Source organism: Apodemus sylvaticus, chromosome 6 (genome assembly GCF_947179515.1).
Source record: "Apodemus sylvaticus chromosome 6, mApoSyl1.1, whole genome shotgun sequence".
Lineage (NCBI taxonomy): Eukaryota > Metazoa > Chordata > Mammalia > Rodentia > Muridae > Apodemus > Apodemus sylvaticus.
In genome coordinates this window covers 82,701,914-82,716,233 of record NC_067477.1, presented here as the reverse complement: position 1 = coordinate 82,716,233, position 14,320 = coordinate 82,701,914, and the positions used below count along the sequence as shown (strand labels likewise).

The following is a 14,320-nucleotide window of genomic DNA, read 5'->3' as shown; positions in this document are numbered from 1 at the left end:
GCCCAAGTGTGTGGGAGGGAGCAAAAACCTAAAGGCTTGTAGCCTTCATTGTTTAATTTTTTTTCTTGAGTACAATATTACAGTTTTTAAAAAATGAACAAAAGTAGTTACTAGGTAGTGATTAAGTATTTTTTCATCCTGCAGTTGGTGGTGTTTTATTATACACCCACGTTGTACTGGGGATCAAGTTTTGTCCATATCCTTGGCATTTCATATATAGCACTGAAATTCTTCTTTGTTGATTATGTCCTTTCATATAGAGCCACAGGGATGTTGATGTAGGCATGGGATTATCCATATTCTGGAACTTTCCATTGCCTATATGCTAGCTTTCAAAATATATATAACCTCTATGCAATCTCTTTTGTTTCTTGTGGCAGAATCTTGTCATATATCCAAGGCTGGCCTAGAACTTGTTACTTACCTTAGCTTGGCTTAGAACTTGATATGTATCCCTGGCTGGTATTGATCTCATTGTCCTCTTTCCAAAGCCTCCTAAGCATTGAGATTATAGGTGACCCTACCACCACAACCTCTCTTAATCCATGTTTAACCCCCTAACAAGTCTAATATCTTTATCGCAGTGTCTTCCTTTCAACCTTACCCCAGCCCAGTTCAAATCACATTCCATAATTTAAATTGCTCATTCCTAGCAAGCCATGCATATCATTTGTAATTCCTCGGCATGGTTTGTAGGTTTGTTGCTGTTGTTCCCACTCTATCTGAAATGTCTACTCTATGGTGAAGTCTTCACAAGAGATAGTCCATCCTGTTGTAAATATTTAATCTCGCTCAGTGATTTCTACCCCACTTTAGCTCATTCCATTCCCAAATAACAGACCCAAAGTTTTTATCTTTATAATAAGCCTTAATCAGCACTAGAAATGGGTAGATATATACCCTCTGAGCTATTCTTCCTTTCTACTCCCTATCAATAACCCTGAGTTATAACTTGCCCTGTTCTATCTGGGCAGCTCTGAACTTCAGTTGGCCAGCCCTAGGCCATGTTTCCATGACTCACCTACCCTATGGTGTCTTCTCCTCTCTCCACCTTCTTCCCTTCATGGTCCTTCCTCAGATCCCAAGCCCAGGAACCAAAGCCCCACCTACCTCTCTTCTACCCAGCTATAGGCTGTTGGCATCTTTATTTAACCAATAGTATTAAATTAAGGAACAAGGTCACATAGCATCACTTGATATACAGGAGGATTCTCTCATCCCTGAAGCAACTAGAGCCAGTATTTAGCACTGCAATTCATAGCAACAGACATCAACACCATCCTATCTAATGTGCTGTTCACTAGATTTTGTATTCTCAGGATCTGTTGGCTGCTTGGATTGAAACCATGTCATTGTGTCCTAAGTACAGAGACTGGAAAGTAAATCTATGCTTAGTAAATGAGTCTTCTTACCCAATTTCTGCCTGCATTAGGAAGCCATCATCTCCCACACAATAATTTTGACTTCTTAATTTACATATATTGATTACAGAACAATAGTTTTACCACTCTCAAAGATTGAAGAGTCCATGGTAGGTATTTTGTATGGCATACTTCAAGATTACATTTTGAGAGTGCAAATTTTAATGTTATAAATGTTACTAATACCCTTAATTGAATTCAAATTCTGTACAAGGATGTTACACCTTTAAAAGTTGTAGCAAATTTGTAAAGTACCATCTGACTCCAGATGTTCTAAGTGGTAGAAATGTGTTCTTAGCTACCTCTACCCTGTCCCTTGTTCTCAGTCATCTACCTGCCCTGTGATGCTTGGAAGGGTATCTCTGTGTTCATGATCTCAGGATTCCTTTTCCAGTTTGGCTTTATAAGCCAGTTTCTATTTTGTGCCATCTTAATACACTATCATCTTTAAATACAAAGTACTCTGTATATAGAAAAAATTCAACACAAATTTAATTTTCTTCATTGTGCATAGAGGCACTCAAGGCTTCCGGGTTGCCCTTAAATTCCAAACTCCTTACCATGGAAAAGGAAGGAGATTATTGTCTCTATTAACAAAACAAAACCCCCCTTATCACTTAGCTTTTATTTATGTATTCTTTATCCTAATTTATATATCTTTAATTTATTCCTATTTCCATTTTATACCCATATTTTGCCTCTAGCCCTTATAGTCCTGATCCCTGTTGTAGCCTCTGGCATGTGTTCCCTCCATGTGACAAACCTGACCCTTCCTGTTCTCTTAGATTAGAGAGCATGCATGCATCCACATGGGTGTTAGTTAACATCCATCTATCTATACCACTGAACCATGAGTTCATGAGCACTGAGAAAGTATATTAGTTTGAACACAGTAATAATAAACTCAGAGTCACCAGTTAGGAATCAGTGTCACATTAAGACAGAAATCTGCAGAGCAGGTCATTTTTTTGTCATTTGGCCAAGATCAAGCCCAGATTTAAACTCTCTCCTTTGCTGTCCTGTGTTTTCTTGTAGTCCTAGTTTGTCCATGATATGAGTCTGGATCTGTGCCTGCCTGAAGCAGGTATCTTGTAAGTCTGTCCCTGTGTCTGTATCTCTGTTGGAGTGTCTGTCCCTAGCAAAGGCTTTAGTCTCTCTCTTTTATTAGACAGCATTACTTGGGAGAAAGGAATGAGGGACACTTGCCAGAAATCTTTAACAGAGTTTTACAAGAGATTACATCACCAACTTCAACTGGCTCCAACTGACCATATTACAAACAAAACACTATCAAGAAATATTCATATGTTATATTCAACATTTATGGTGGATATTCATTTTATAAGGTCTCTGTCACCCTATTTTCTGTCATCATTAAGTAATAATAACATACATACACACGTGCATTGCTTATGTGTCAGGAACATGAGAGAGCATATAATTTGAAATTATAGCTATGTATTAACTTTGGTTGTAAAAGATTCCATGGTAAATCCAAGGCAACTAAGGTTATTGTTATAACTTTCTCTTAAAAGCACATTAACAAATGCTCTGAGTTCACAATAGGATAGCAGTCTTGAGGCTTAAGTGATCCTAGGGTATATTATTAATTTTGCTTGTAAGGTCCAGCAAAAGTTCCAGTTTCTTAAAATGTAAGCACTGCCACAACAAAGTGTGGCACTTAGACGTCTTGGTGTGGCAAGTCACAAGTACTTCTTAAATCCTTCCATGTCATTAACTACTAGCCATGGACACTGGAATCTAACACAGTCCTGGGCACACAGTAAAGGGCTCAATATTCATAAGTCAGCGAATGGAGAGAATTTTTCAAAACATAGCAACCTTCTCTGCCTTCCTTTTTGTTTGAACACCAGCCTTTTCTTGTTTAAAGACTTTCTTATGTGACCCTCTTGTGCTATAGGGGGAAATAATTCCCCAAACAGAACTTCCCAATTCCTTTTCTTTTTAAACAATCTGAAGAGTGGCAGTGGTCCAGTTACCATGTTGTATGTATTACATAGCCACACAGATACACAGAAACACTCTGCCAGGGTGCCAGTTTTCACACCGTGCCATGTGAAACTCTTGTTCTTGGTTCTATCCTAATAAGGATTATTAGACACTGAAGTGTTCTTTTTAGTAGTATAGAAAGAATAGAAAGATGTGTAGGTTACATGTGAAGAATGCTGGTGTCTACCTCTACAAAAGCTTAACTGTAGGGAAAGGGACAGAACTGAGAAATATAAAATAGACCAGGAAGCAACAGTGTACTGGGGCAGGAAGGAGGAAGGCGCAGGAAAGCCAACACGTGGGTTCTCTGCTCTTTACAGTACTTGAGATATCATGAAGTGCAGTCTCTCAAAAGGCAGGAGGCAAACACTCGCTGAACCACATTCTGTCTCACTGCCACAGTGGAATGTGCTCTGGTTATCACCCTGTAGCCAAAGGAAGCAGTCACTGCAGTTTACAAAAAAAAAGAAAAATAGCAGGGCACTATGTGAATAATAAGTAGATATATTAATGGTTTTTCAAAACATCATGAGAGTTCAGCTCCTCAGAGATTGAATAACGTTCCAAGGTCATTAGGCTATTCATTTAATTGCTGAGCCAGAATTAAAATCTAGATTTTTCTGAGTCTTTTTAATTTTTTTCCTAAATAAATGCATCTTGTCCCACAAAGGTAAATGACAATTAGCTAGGTACCTTACGAAGCTACTTGAACACCACACTACTATGCTAATGGCATAGTAATGCTATGTAAAAACAGGGCTAGAATGAAGTGCCCAGTATCGACTCTGAGCCTCTTGTTCAGTTCTCACTCTGCCACTAAGGTACATTCCCAGTTCTCCAAATGAGCTGTCCTGTGTCTCTATGACTCCACAGACATGCACAGGATCTGCTTACCCATTCAAGGACAGATGACCTAGTGGGACTGTTTGTACATGCTACATAGTATGTATCAGCATATGTGTGTTGATGTCAAAGAAGCTGAAATAATTTCTTGTCAAAATATTTGTGAACTTGATTGAAGCTGTTAGAATATATAAAAAGGAACACATACATACACACACACACACACACACACACACACACACCACATGGTTCTCAGTTCCTAACAGTCTTCTGTTGGTGAGAGTGACAGTCATCATCTTTTATTCAGGCAGTTTGCAGGTTTAACATGATGTGTTGTTAGATTTGTAAATATGAAATGTATTTTGTGTTTTGAGTTGCTCTTTATTTCTGAATAGCACACTTTTAACTTCTATCAGATTGTTAGAGAAATTTATTTTTCTAGCATTGCTTAAAGTTACACAAAATAAAGCTTTCCTGTTTGCTAGTTGATAAATTTAAGCAAGGCTTGGTAGAGCTAGCCTCCCCCCTTTTAGGAGAAAGCTCCAGTTCTTTTATGAAAAGTGGTCTATTGCCTCCTTTTCTTTCTTTAAGTACCATGTGCTGTATAGTATTTTGGGTCCTGTCTCTTATGATACTTAAAGAAGTGCTAATTCCATATCTAGAAATTGGTATTTCAATGTCTGACAACAACTTCTTGTCAAAAGTGTAAGTGTTCTCACCAAAAAGATGGTAACTATATATGGCAAGGCATTTGCTAATTAACTGGACTTAGCTATTTCAAAATGTATATATATTGCAAACAGCATGGACATGATAAAAAACATGTAATTCTGTCCATTTCAAGTGAAAACCTTTATTTTTTTAAGATTTTATTTTTAATTGTGAGTGTCTGTGTGTGTGTGCATACACACACACACACACAGAGACATGAGTGCACTTACCCATAGAGGCCAGAAGAGGAGACGAGATCCCCTGGAGTTGGGTGTTACAGGCATTTGTGAGTCACACAATGTGGGTGCTGGGAACTGAGCTCAAGCCCACTTCAAGGGCAATGATTAATTACCAAGCCACTTCTCCTGTCCTAAGCAAGTCATCCTTTTAAAAGAGAGCAAAAAGAAAACTGTAGAAGTAGGGCCTTTCTCAGCTGTCAGATACTAAATGCTGCCGCCATGTAGTAGCATTTAGTATGCCATGTAGCCATGCTGCTGCCATCTTGTGCTTCAGGAAGGGGTCAGACTGCACTGGTAGACGGTAAGCACGTGAGGCTGGCCCATCTATCTCAGCACACAGTATCCTTGGAATTCTGGGAGATTCATGAAAGAAGGCTTACTCAGATTTCCTAAACCAATACCCATCCTCTTATTTCAGCACTTCAACCATAACCTCTAAAAAACACTGCTTTTTGCGTAAGATCCTTCAGTGAAAATAACCTTCCAAATTTCAACAACCATTTAGCAGGCCTGAAACAATTTATTATGCTCCTGGGTTGAAAAGTTCTAATATTTAGCACACTGTAAAGAAGAAAGGGAAGCCGTTGTCTGCTTATCTTCTGGAACAAGACAATTTCCATATTATCTCCAGGACATACATCTGTAGAGCTGTGAAGATGCGTGAAAAAATGATTTCCCCTTTTCCTAAGAGTGGGAAGGATGGGAGCAGTTGGGCTGGGGAGTGATGTGGGGATGCAGGGACACATGCTCCATTCTGCTAAGTGTCTGCAGTCAGATTCCCTTCTCTGCAGGTGCTTTCAGAATGGCAGCAACAGTTCTCTGTCTATATGTTGACAATTATGATAAACCTAAAAAAGAAAAATCTCTTTTTTTATCCAAGGATTTCTTGCTGCAGATTTTTACTGTGTTCCGAATATTGATTCGCCCAGAGATGTTTCCCAAGGACTGGACTGTCATGCGCCTGGTTGCCAACAAGTAAGGCTTTTCAGTTGACAATGGCATCTCAACCTTTGAAGGAAAAGAATGATCTAGAATGCTCTTTGTAGTTTCATCACAAACTGAAACCTATAGGTTCTTAGGTTCTTTTTCTTTACCAAATTACCCATTTCAGTCTTTAAAAAAAAAAAACAATATTACTATCTTCAATTGTTATTTAATATGACCCTATTAATGTCTTTTAAGAATCTAACAATATAGCTGGGCATGTTGGTACACACCTTTAATCCCAGCACTGTGGGATGCTGAGAGAGTGGGAACTCTTGATTTCAAGGCCACCTTGATCCATACAGCAAGTTCCAGGACAGTCAGGGCTACACAGCGGAACCCTATCTCATACAAACAAAACCAAAGCAATATAACAGAGTGGTTGCTTGTACCTGTAACCCTAAGCACTTGAGAGGGACAAGAGCCAAGACAGGAGATTGGGGCACAGTCAGAATGGCAGGCCTCATTTTGTTCCTATAGCTTCTTGCCTCCAAAGGCTCAAGGGAATGAAGGTGAACTTTAAAGCAGGGTCTTGATCACCAGTTTAAAAATCATTATTTAACTCATTTGATTAACATTCTTTTGCCATCTGCCATTCTCCAAATACTAACACCCACGTGCTTAGGGTGAACATAAGATTTTTCCGTACAGCCACCCTAGGCCAGGGTCACCATCTGTCCCCCCAGACATGCAGGTGTAGTGATGGTGAGTACACCAGAAACACAGGATTCAGTTTTGACGAGATATGCTTAATGTGGCTTCTGCTGCACGGTGCATTTTTAGACTTAGAGGTGTTAAAATGATGTGTTAAAAACTTGTGAAGTAACAAATAGTGTCTATTATATTTTACATAAGCACTGAGCAGCTTCTCCGCTTGGAAGACTAATTGAGAGACTAGTGAAATCACTCTCTGTAGAATCCAGCATATGTATTTTGATGTCTGTGAAAGAATCGAGTGTCTGCTTCTCTGACTGTCTGCACGCTTCAGGTTTAAGTTGGAGCTGTTGCTGGTATGTTTGTCCTAAATTATCAAAGATTCAAGCTAACCAGGAAAGGTGGATGAAGTGACCAGGGGAGCCAAACAAGAAGGTCAGGCCACAGCAGCCCCAGCTGCAGAATCACAGAGTACTCACTGTGGTCATTCTGCTTGCACCATGAGAGGGGAAACTTGGCTTCAATTAAAAGTTTTGTTGGCAGATCATCAAAGTGGAAATTTAACATTTTCTTTCTTAGGTACCATGCTCGAGCTTGAAGGAAACCATGACAACAGTATAGCTTTTGATGTCAAATACTGTCTCTGTCCACATCAAGACCCCTAGGTTCACAGGCTTTCATGGCCACAGTACTGGCTGGCAGACTAAGAAGTACATAGTCTACTTTTCTGCAAACATGGTGTTTGAGATTCTCATTGTCAGTGTTAACCATGTAGGAACAATTCAGGTTAGACATGAGATATGTGTAATATTTGATAAAAATTTAATGTTCAAAATGAAGATTTCTCCCATGGTAAACCCAAGCCCCTGCGAACCACAATAATGTCATATTGGCAACCAGGCTAGTACTGGTAGCAGCGTGGACCTACTTCTCCATGGCAATGACGATAGCTGTATACCCAGCCTCATTAATAGCCAAGATTCTAAGTTGGAACAGACTGCTTGCGTGCTCCCTTCTGTCTCATCCTCTCCTCTGTGTTCCTCTTGATCACAATAGTCACTTCCTATTCAAATTAGGAAACCATATGTGATGTCTTGGTTCATAAATAGAAATCAGTCCATAAAGATACCCTAGATTATTTTTTACTTAATCTTCACCTAAATAATATTGATAGAAAAGTATATTTCTGAGCTGGGCATGGTGGTACAAACCCATCATCCTAGCACTAAGGAAGCTAAAGGCACAAAGATTATGAGTTTGTGGTCAACCTGGGCTATACAGCAAAACTCTGTGTGTATGTGGGGGGGGAGGTGAAAGAAAGGAAGGAAGGAAGGAAAGATGGTCTCTGAAAGATGTTCAAGTTATTTAAAATATTTGAAAGTGTGCATACTGAAAGAAAGTGTTGCACTTGGCTAGATTGTTAAATTAGGTTATAAGAGTGCCTGTGTGTCTTCAAAGCTCACCACCTTCTTTCTCTACTGTGGTTTTACCTTTCTTAAACAGACACCTGATCAAGGCCTCTTAGAAAGTCTTTTTAAGCTATGCTCCTGCCTTCAGTAGCCCTAGATGAGAAGTCCCTAATGCCTGCTCTTGAACACAACCAAATAGCCTATCCCTCAAGACTTATCCCAAAAGACTTAGTAGTCTTTTACATATCCATATTTTATTGCTGTCTTTATCACATGACTCCAACACCTGCAACTGCCCCTCCGCCCCCTGCTGCATTGTCTCTATCTCATCCCTCGACTGCTCTACACAGCATTCTCCAAAAGTTGGCTCTGGATGCTAGGTGCCTTGGATGGATTTTTTTGGTTTGGTTTGGTTTGGTTTGGTTTTATCTGCACCTATATCTATAGTTTGCAATACAGCAGATAAACCAGGCCTCAGTTCTGCTAGGACAGGAAATTTCCCCTCCATTTTGCACAGCTACCCTGTGCTCATTGTGGATCCCTGGTAGATGTTTCTGGAGAGGATAACCACTCCTCCATCCAAGAAAGAAGGAACAGAAGGATGCCAAAAACTAAGTACCAAAAATACAGGACACATTGAGAGAAGTTTCTCTCCACCTCCTTCCCATACACATTGTGAAATAAAGTATAAAAATAAAGTCATAGCTTTATGCATTGTTTCTGGAAGATAAATCTTACATCACACTTACATCTGTTGAGGAAAGCTGGGATCTTCACTTGAAATCTCAGGTCCTTGTTTTGTTTGTCCTGTATGTATTTTAGTTTCAGACACAACATAAAATAACCAATTTAAATTTTAGATGAAAGATACAAATATTGTCTCTGACTCTGTGTCTCTCACTCTGTGTGTTTGTGTGTGTGTGTGTGTGTGTGTGTGTGTGTGTCTGGCTAGCTACCTCATTCGGTGAGGGAGCACAAATAACTAATTTATTTAAACAAACATCCTTAGAACCCTCCATTTGCTAACCTGTTTATATTGTAATAGCTTTTTTCCAATGATAAAAATATAAAGAACTCAGGTGTGTAGGAATAATTTTGAAGGGACTTACTTTTGCTGAAGACTGAACTAAAAAGGGACTTTCATGAAAGTGTGAAACTTAGCTAAAGTTAAGGTAGATAATGGACAAACAACAAAGAAAAATTATTACTGTCAGTTGAGATAACTTACACAGAAGTCTCTGTGATCAGAGGGAACGTGGCCCTGTCAAGGAGAACCAAGGACCTTGTTAGTTAGAAGAGGAACACAGGGCCCAACTTTTGGTGAACAGAGAGACAAAAGAGAAATGGGGAAGAGTCAGTCAGAAGTTTGCCGCAGCCATGCAAATGAGAGGCCGTGGCTTGGACAGGGGATAGCAATGCAGGAAGTCTGGAGATTGATTTTGAAGATGAGGATGATGAGGCCTGCAGACGAATGGATGGGAGTGGAAGAGCAGAGAGATGATAGTTCCTTAGGTTAGGGGGCTGAGCAAAAGGACCTGTTGTGGTACCAGTCAGTTAAGCGGAGAAGACAGAGAGAGGAGATACTCATGGAGTAAGAGGAGAGAGGAAGTCTGTGACAAAGGTAAGTTTAAGGTGATGTTAGTGTCCAGATATGATGCTTGTTGTTCTAGTCCTCAGGATGCTGAAATAGGAAAATAGCCTCACGTGCAAGATGAGGCTAAACTACACAGTGAATTTCAGGGCACCCTGAGAGAGACAGCAAAACACTGTAGGATACAAACAAGCAAGTGCTATTAGACATCCCAGTGGAGATGCAAAAGAAGAAGCAGGTGGACAAATGGCGGGGAAGCCATGGCAGGGATCTGAGGCTGGGGAATGGAATGAGAGCTCTTTGGAAGAAAACATATGCACTGAAAACACAAAATGCCTTAGGACTGAGTCTGGGGCATGCCAGAGTTCAGAGGTCAGGCAGTGAACCAATGCAGAGAAGCCACTGAAGCAAATGACAGCCTGGGGTCTGACACACTGGGAAGAAAATGCTTCAAGGAAGAGAATCCAGAACTGCAATTAACTGTGGGAACTTACACTGCTGTCAGTACCAGTGACCTTGACAAGTGTTGTTTCCCTACAGTGGGGGAGATAGAAGTCCAAGCCCAATGAGGGTGAATTCACAAGCAGATCCTGGTGAAGGAATGAAAACAGTAATCACAGGCAGATCTTTTGAATGGTTTTGCTATAAACAGGAACCAAATATATATATATATTGCTATCTCTGGAAAGAGTTAGGAGGATGAGAACTTGTTTTAAAATGAGTAGACTAGTGGGTATACAGACTTTCTAGGAATGTCCTCAGGACATACATAAGTATTGATGTGTTAAGGAAAATGCCTAATTAAAAGAGCAGTGTACATGGATTAGAAAGTGGATGTGGATCCATTATTGCTGAATGTAACAGTCCCAGCCCCTTAATATATACAACCTTACACCCAAAAGTCAATCCACCATGAAAGTGTACTATTGAATTCAATGCACACTGTTTTGTATGAAGACTTTCCTAAGATAGAGGAAGCTAACCACCCTTAGAATAGTGCCAACTGAATCCAAGTAGAGCACTGGCAGCTTGTCAGTCAGAAGGATGACAGAGTTAAGCAATGTCTGAAAAGTTTAGAGTCTGCCGAGTGTCCACTGGTACAACTATCACTGCTGTTTTTATTTAGTGAGGGTATCCTTAAAGTATAGTTGGTGAGAGAGAAGACTAAAACACCAATTTTTTATGTTAGTAGGTGTGCCAGACTTAAATGGTCACTGCAGATATTTATGTAGATCTACTTGCACACTGCACATTTTGGTGAGATGAGAGCTATTGGTAGGGAACCTAGGTACTTGACAGAAATAGTTGCTTAAGGTTTGGGCCAAGAAGGTTAAAATAGAGGCATAACCTCAAGACTGATGCTCTCGCTCCTGGAAGGGTGAGATCAAGAGAGCGTCTTGCTTCTTTTGCCTCTTCTACTCTGCTGCATCGGTGAAGGCAAGGCCACTCCTTTTCTTGGTTTCCTGATATGCTGGGACTCCTCCCCTTGTGCCAGCTCTGCTGGCCTAACTTCAGTCTGATCTACAATTTTTACACAGCGTGAGTTCAAGGACAGTTACAAGGCAGGTCCAGTGCACATAGGACCAAATTTCCTACACATCACTGAACAAACTTCTCACCCTCTCTGTCTTCTGTGTGTAACACCAATCCTTGAGGCAAGAGAGAACAGTTATATGAGCCAAAATCACCTATATCGGTCACAGTACATAACCCCCAGGTCATAGGTGGTGATGTGGGCCAGTGTCTGCCTATCCTTTAGATGAGTCCTATGTACTCTAGACTTTCAGAACTCCTAGCTTAGATCAACTAATTTTAATTCCCCAATGACTGTTCATGATTTTCATCTGCTATAAGCATCTTATTGTTGATTTATGCTGTCCCCAAGTAACGCTCTAGGTTAGAAGGATGATATATTCCAGATTTGTTTGTTAGTTTTTAATATATAAGCATCAACATTAGCTGGGCATGGTGGTGCATACCTTTGATTCCAGCACTTGAGAGGCAGAAGTATTCAGATCTCTATGATTTCAAGGCTAGTCTACATAGTGAGTTCTAGGCCAGCCAGGAGAACATAGTGGTTGGTACACTGCCTTTAAGAAGAAAAAATAAAAGAAGGAAGGGGGGAGGGAGGGAGAGAGGGAGGAGAGAGAGAGAGAGAGAGAGAGAGAGAGAGAGAGAGAGAGAGAGAGAGAGAGAGAGAGAGAGAGAAGAAATCACCGTTGTTGATAGTTAAGTTTTTATACGCCATAGTATCTGCACAAGTTCTCAAGACTGCATGTGGTTGCTGGATATGAGCTTTTGCTTGAGCAGATCCCAGTCGCAGGCACTTTTGAAAGAACACATTTGAGGAGATAAGCTTGCTCTGGAGTGAGGAAGCAAGAAACTAGGAAAATATTGTTGAATATTGTTGACTGACGATAATTCTTGATGGCAGAATGAGAGGACAGCTGGAACACCAAAGCAGGACATTGTATTCCCTGTGCCGAGTACTCTTCCTCTATCTGTGTCCATGGAGATTGTCATGGTCAAGGCAATCTTTGTGCCCACATTGTCTGTGGCAGAGTCAATAATCCCACCATTTTGGTAGCAACTTGCAAACTTTTCTCAGCTATTGAGGTTGGAGAATTTGAGATCAGAACTATTTCCACGTTCAGAACTAAAGGAAACAATGATGCCACAGCAGCCGTGTGACTTTAAATAACAGTGAGCGAATGGAGACATTCCTTCGACTCCACAGCATTCTGCACAATGGATCAATGAAATATGGATTCCTTTGGCTGGCTCAAGGACCTTTGTGCTGGGGCACAGTGCTGAGTCCAAGCCCCTGTGACGAACTGTAACTGGGAAGCGTGTGAAGTTGAGTCTTTTTATGACCTTTCTAGCCTTGAGAAGTCTTCTTTGGGGTCCTCCCTCTATCCTGTTAAACACACTGAAAAGATCCATATGCCATATTAGATACCTTCGCTGAGGCCAAAAGAAATTTTACTTAACAGCATTTTAACTTATTTGCAAATTCTTACAAAGGTATAAGAGCTAACCTATCATTTTTGACAGTGAAAATTACATAAATATAAAATTGGGAAATTAATGAAGTTGCATCCTGTGAAAGTATAGTTGGTTATACCTTGGTTTGTATTTCATATTTTTAATTTTGGTCATTCCCTTAGCCTTTTGTATTTTTTCCACCTGAGAAGCCTGAACCGTGTGCCTCTGTACCAGGAGAATGGGCAGTGCTGATAAGTGTCTGATCAGTCTATCGATAGGACTGTACGCTGCACTGCAGACTCTAAGACTACTGAAACCCCACAGACAGGAGCATGCAGAAGCAGAATTTGTTGGGATGCTTTTCTCAACCTGAGTATCATGATCCATTTGGGGGGGGGTCACATATCAGATAGTTACACTATGATTCATAACAGTAGCAAAAGTAGAATTATAAAGTAGTAGCAAAATAACTTTATGGTTGTGGGTCACCACAACATGAAGAAGTATATTAAAGGTTTGAAACATTAGAAAGGTTGAGTCAGGTGTTTTATTTTACTCTTCCCTTTATCTTTTTAATTCTGACTTCCATGATGAGAGGGGAGGCCTCATGAAACCTAGTGCAGCATGACATATTCACCTAAGAAAAGACCAAAACAGTAATAGAAGTTAACCATTTGTGCACTGATGCTTACTTTATAATAGTTAAAGTGCTGATTTGTCTCACCATTAAGTTAGCCAGTTACAGGCACCTTCAAATTTGAATGTATACTTTTCCACCTATCAATATAAATAGATTTTTGAACAAATTACAGAACTCTGTTCAGACCTAGGCAAGAATATTCACCAAATCCTTCTTTCTTGAATTCCTAAGCAAGAATCTGTGTTTAGGAGTGTCATGCTTAGCTAAGAACATAGGGCTGTCTCTGTGTTCTTCTGCCCTAGGGAGATGCCTCTTTCTTGAGTGGCTGTGACTCTGTTTTATGGTGTTATGGACATTTAAAAAAAATTGTCTCTTTATGTTAGTATGGCTTCCTATATAGAGGAATTTTAGTCTAGCAATATGGCTGCTCTGGCAACGGATCGCATCCCTTTGGATGCTTTCTAGGTCTGTGTGCGCTGACTGGAAAGCAGAGGGGCTTCACACCTTTAATCCCTCTGACTAGAATCCTTTAGTCCCTAACATTGAAGGTAAACTTAGTTTTTTGAAGGAAGCAGCCATGTTTGAAAGTGATGTTTAATTGAATGGCAAGTGACAAATCAGAAAACGGTTTGACAGATGGCATTTCTTCCTGGTCCACAGGTACTTGTATGTGAGTGGTGTGAGGATATGCCCAGCTCTCACGAGAACAGACAAGCTGCTTCAGAGCAGCAGAGAGAGGGTGGGCTGGGGGTGCAGTTTTACCAAGACAGTTTTAGCAACAGGTTGCAGAGAGACACAGGTGAAGACAGAAGCCAGAGAATGAGAAGGAGTCA

General features: G+C 40.3%; 1 protein-coding gene across 2 annotated transcripts in view; it reads left to right on the top strand.

Annotated features, from left to right (window-relative positions):
* Positions 1-14,320, top strand: part of Dock4 (dedicator of cytokinesis 4) — a 397,452-nt gene that overhangs the window by 312,783 nt on the left and 70,349 nt on the right. For both annotated transcript variants that reach the window (XM_052185914.1, XM_052185913.1), the window contains exon 27: positions 6,105-6,199. In XM_052185914.1, the coding sequence (XP_052041874.1) occupies positions 6,105-6,199 (95 nt within the window). The remainder of the gene's footprint in view (positions 1-6,104; positions 6,200-14,320) is intronic.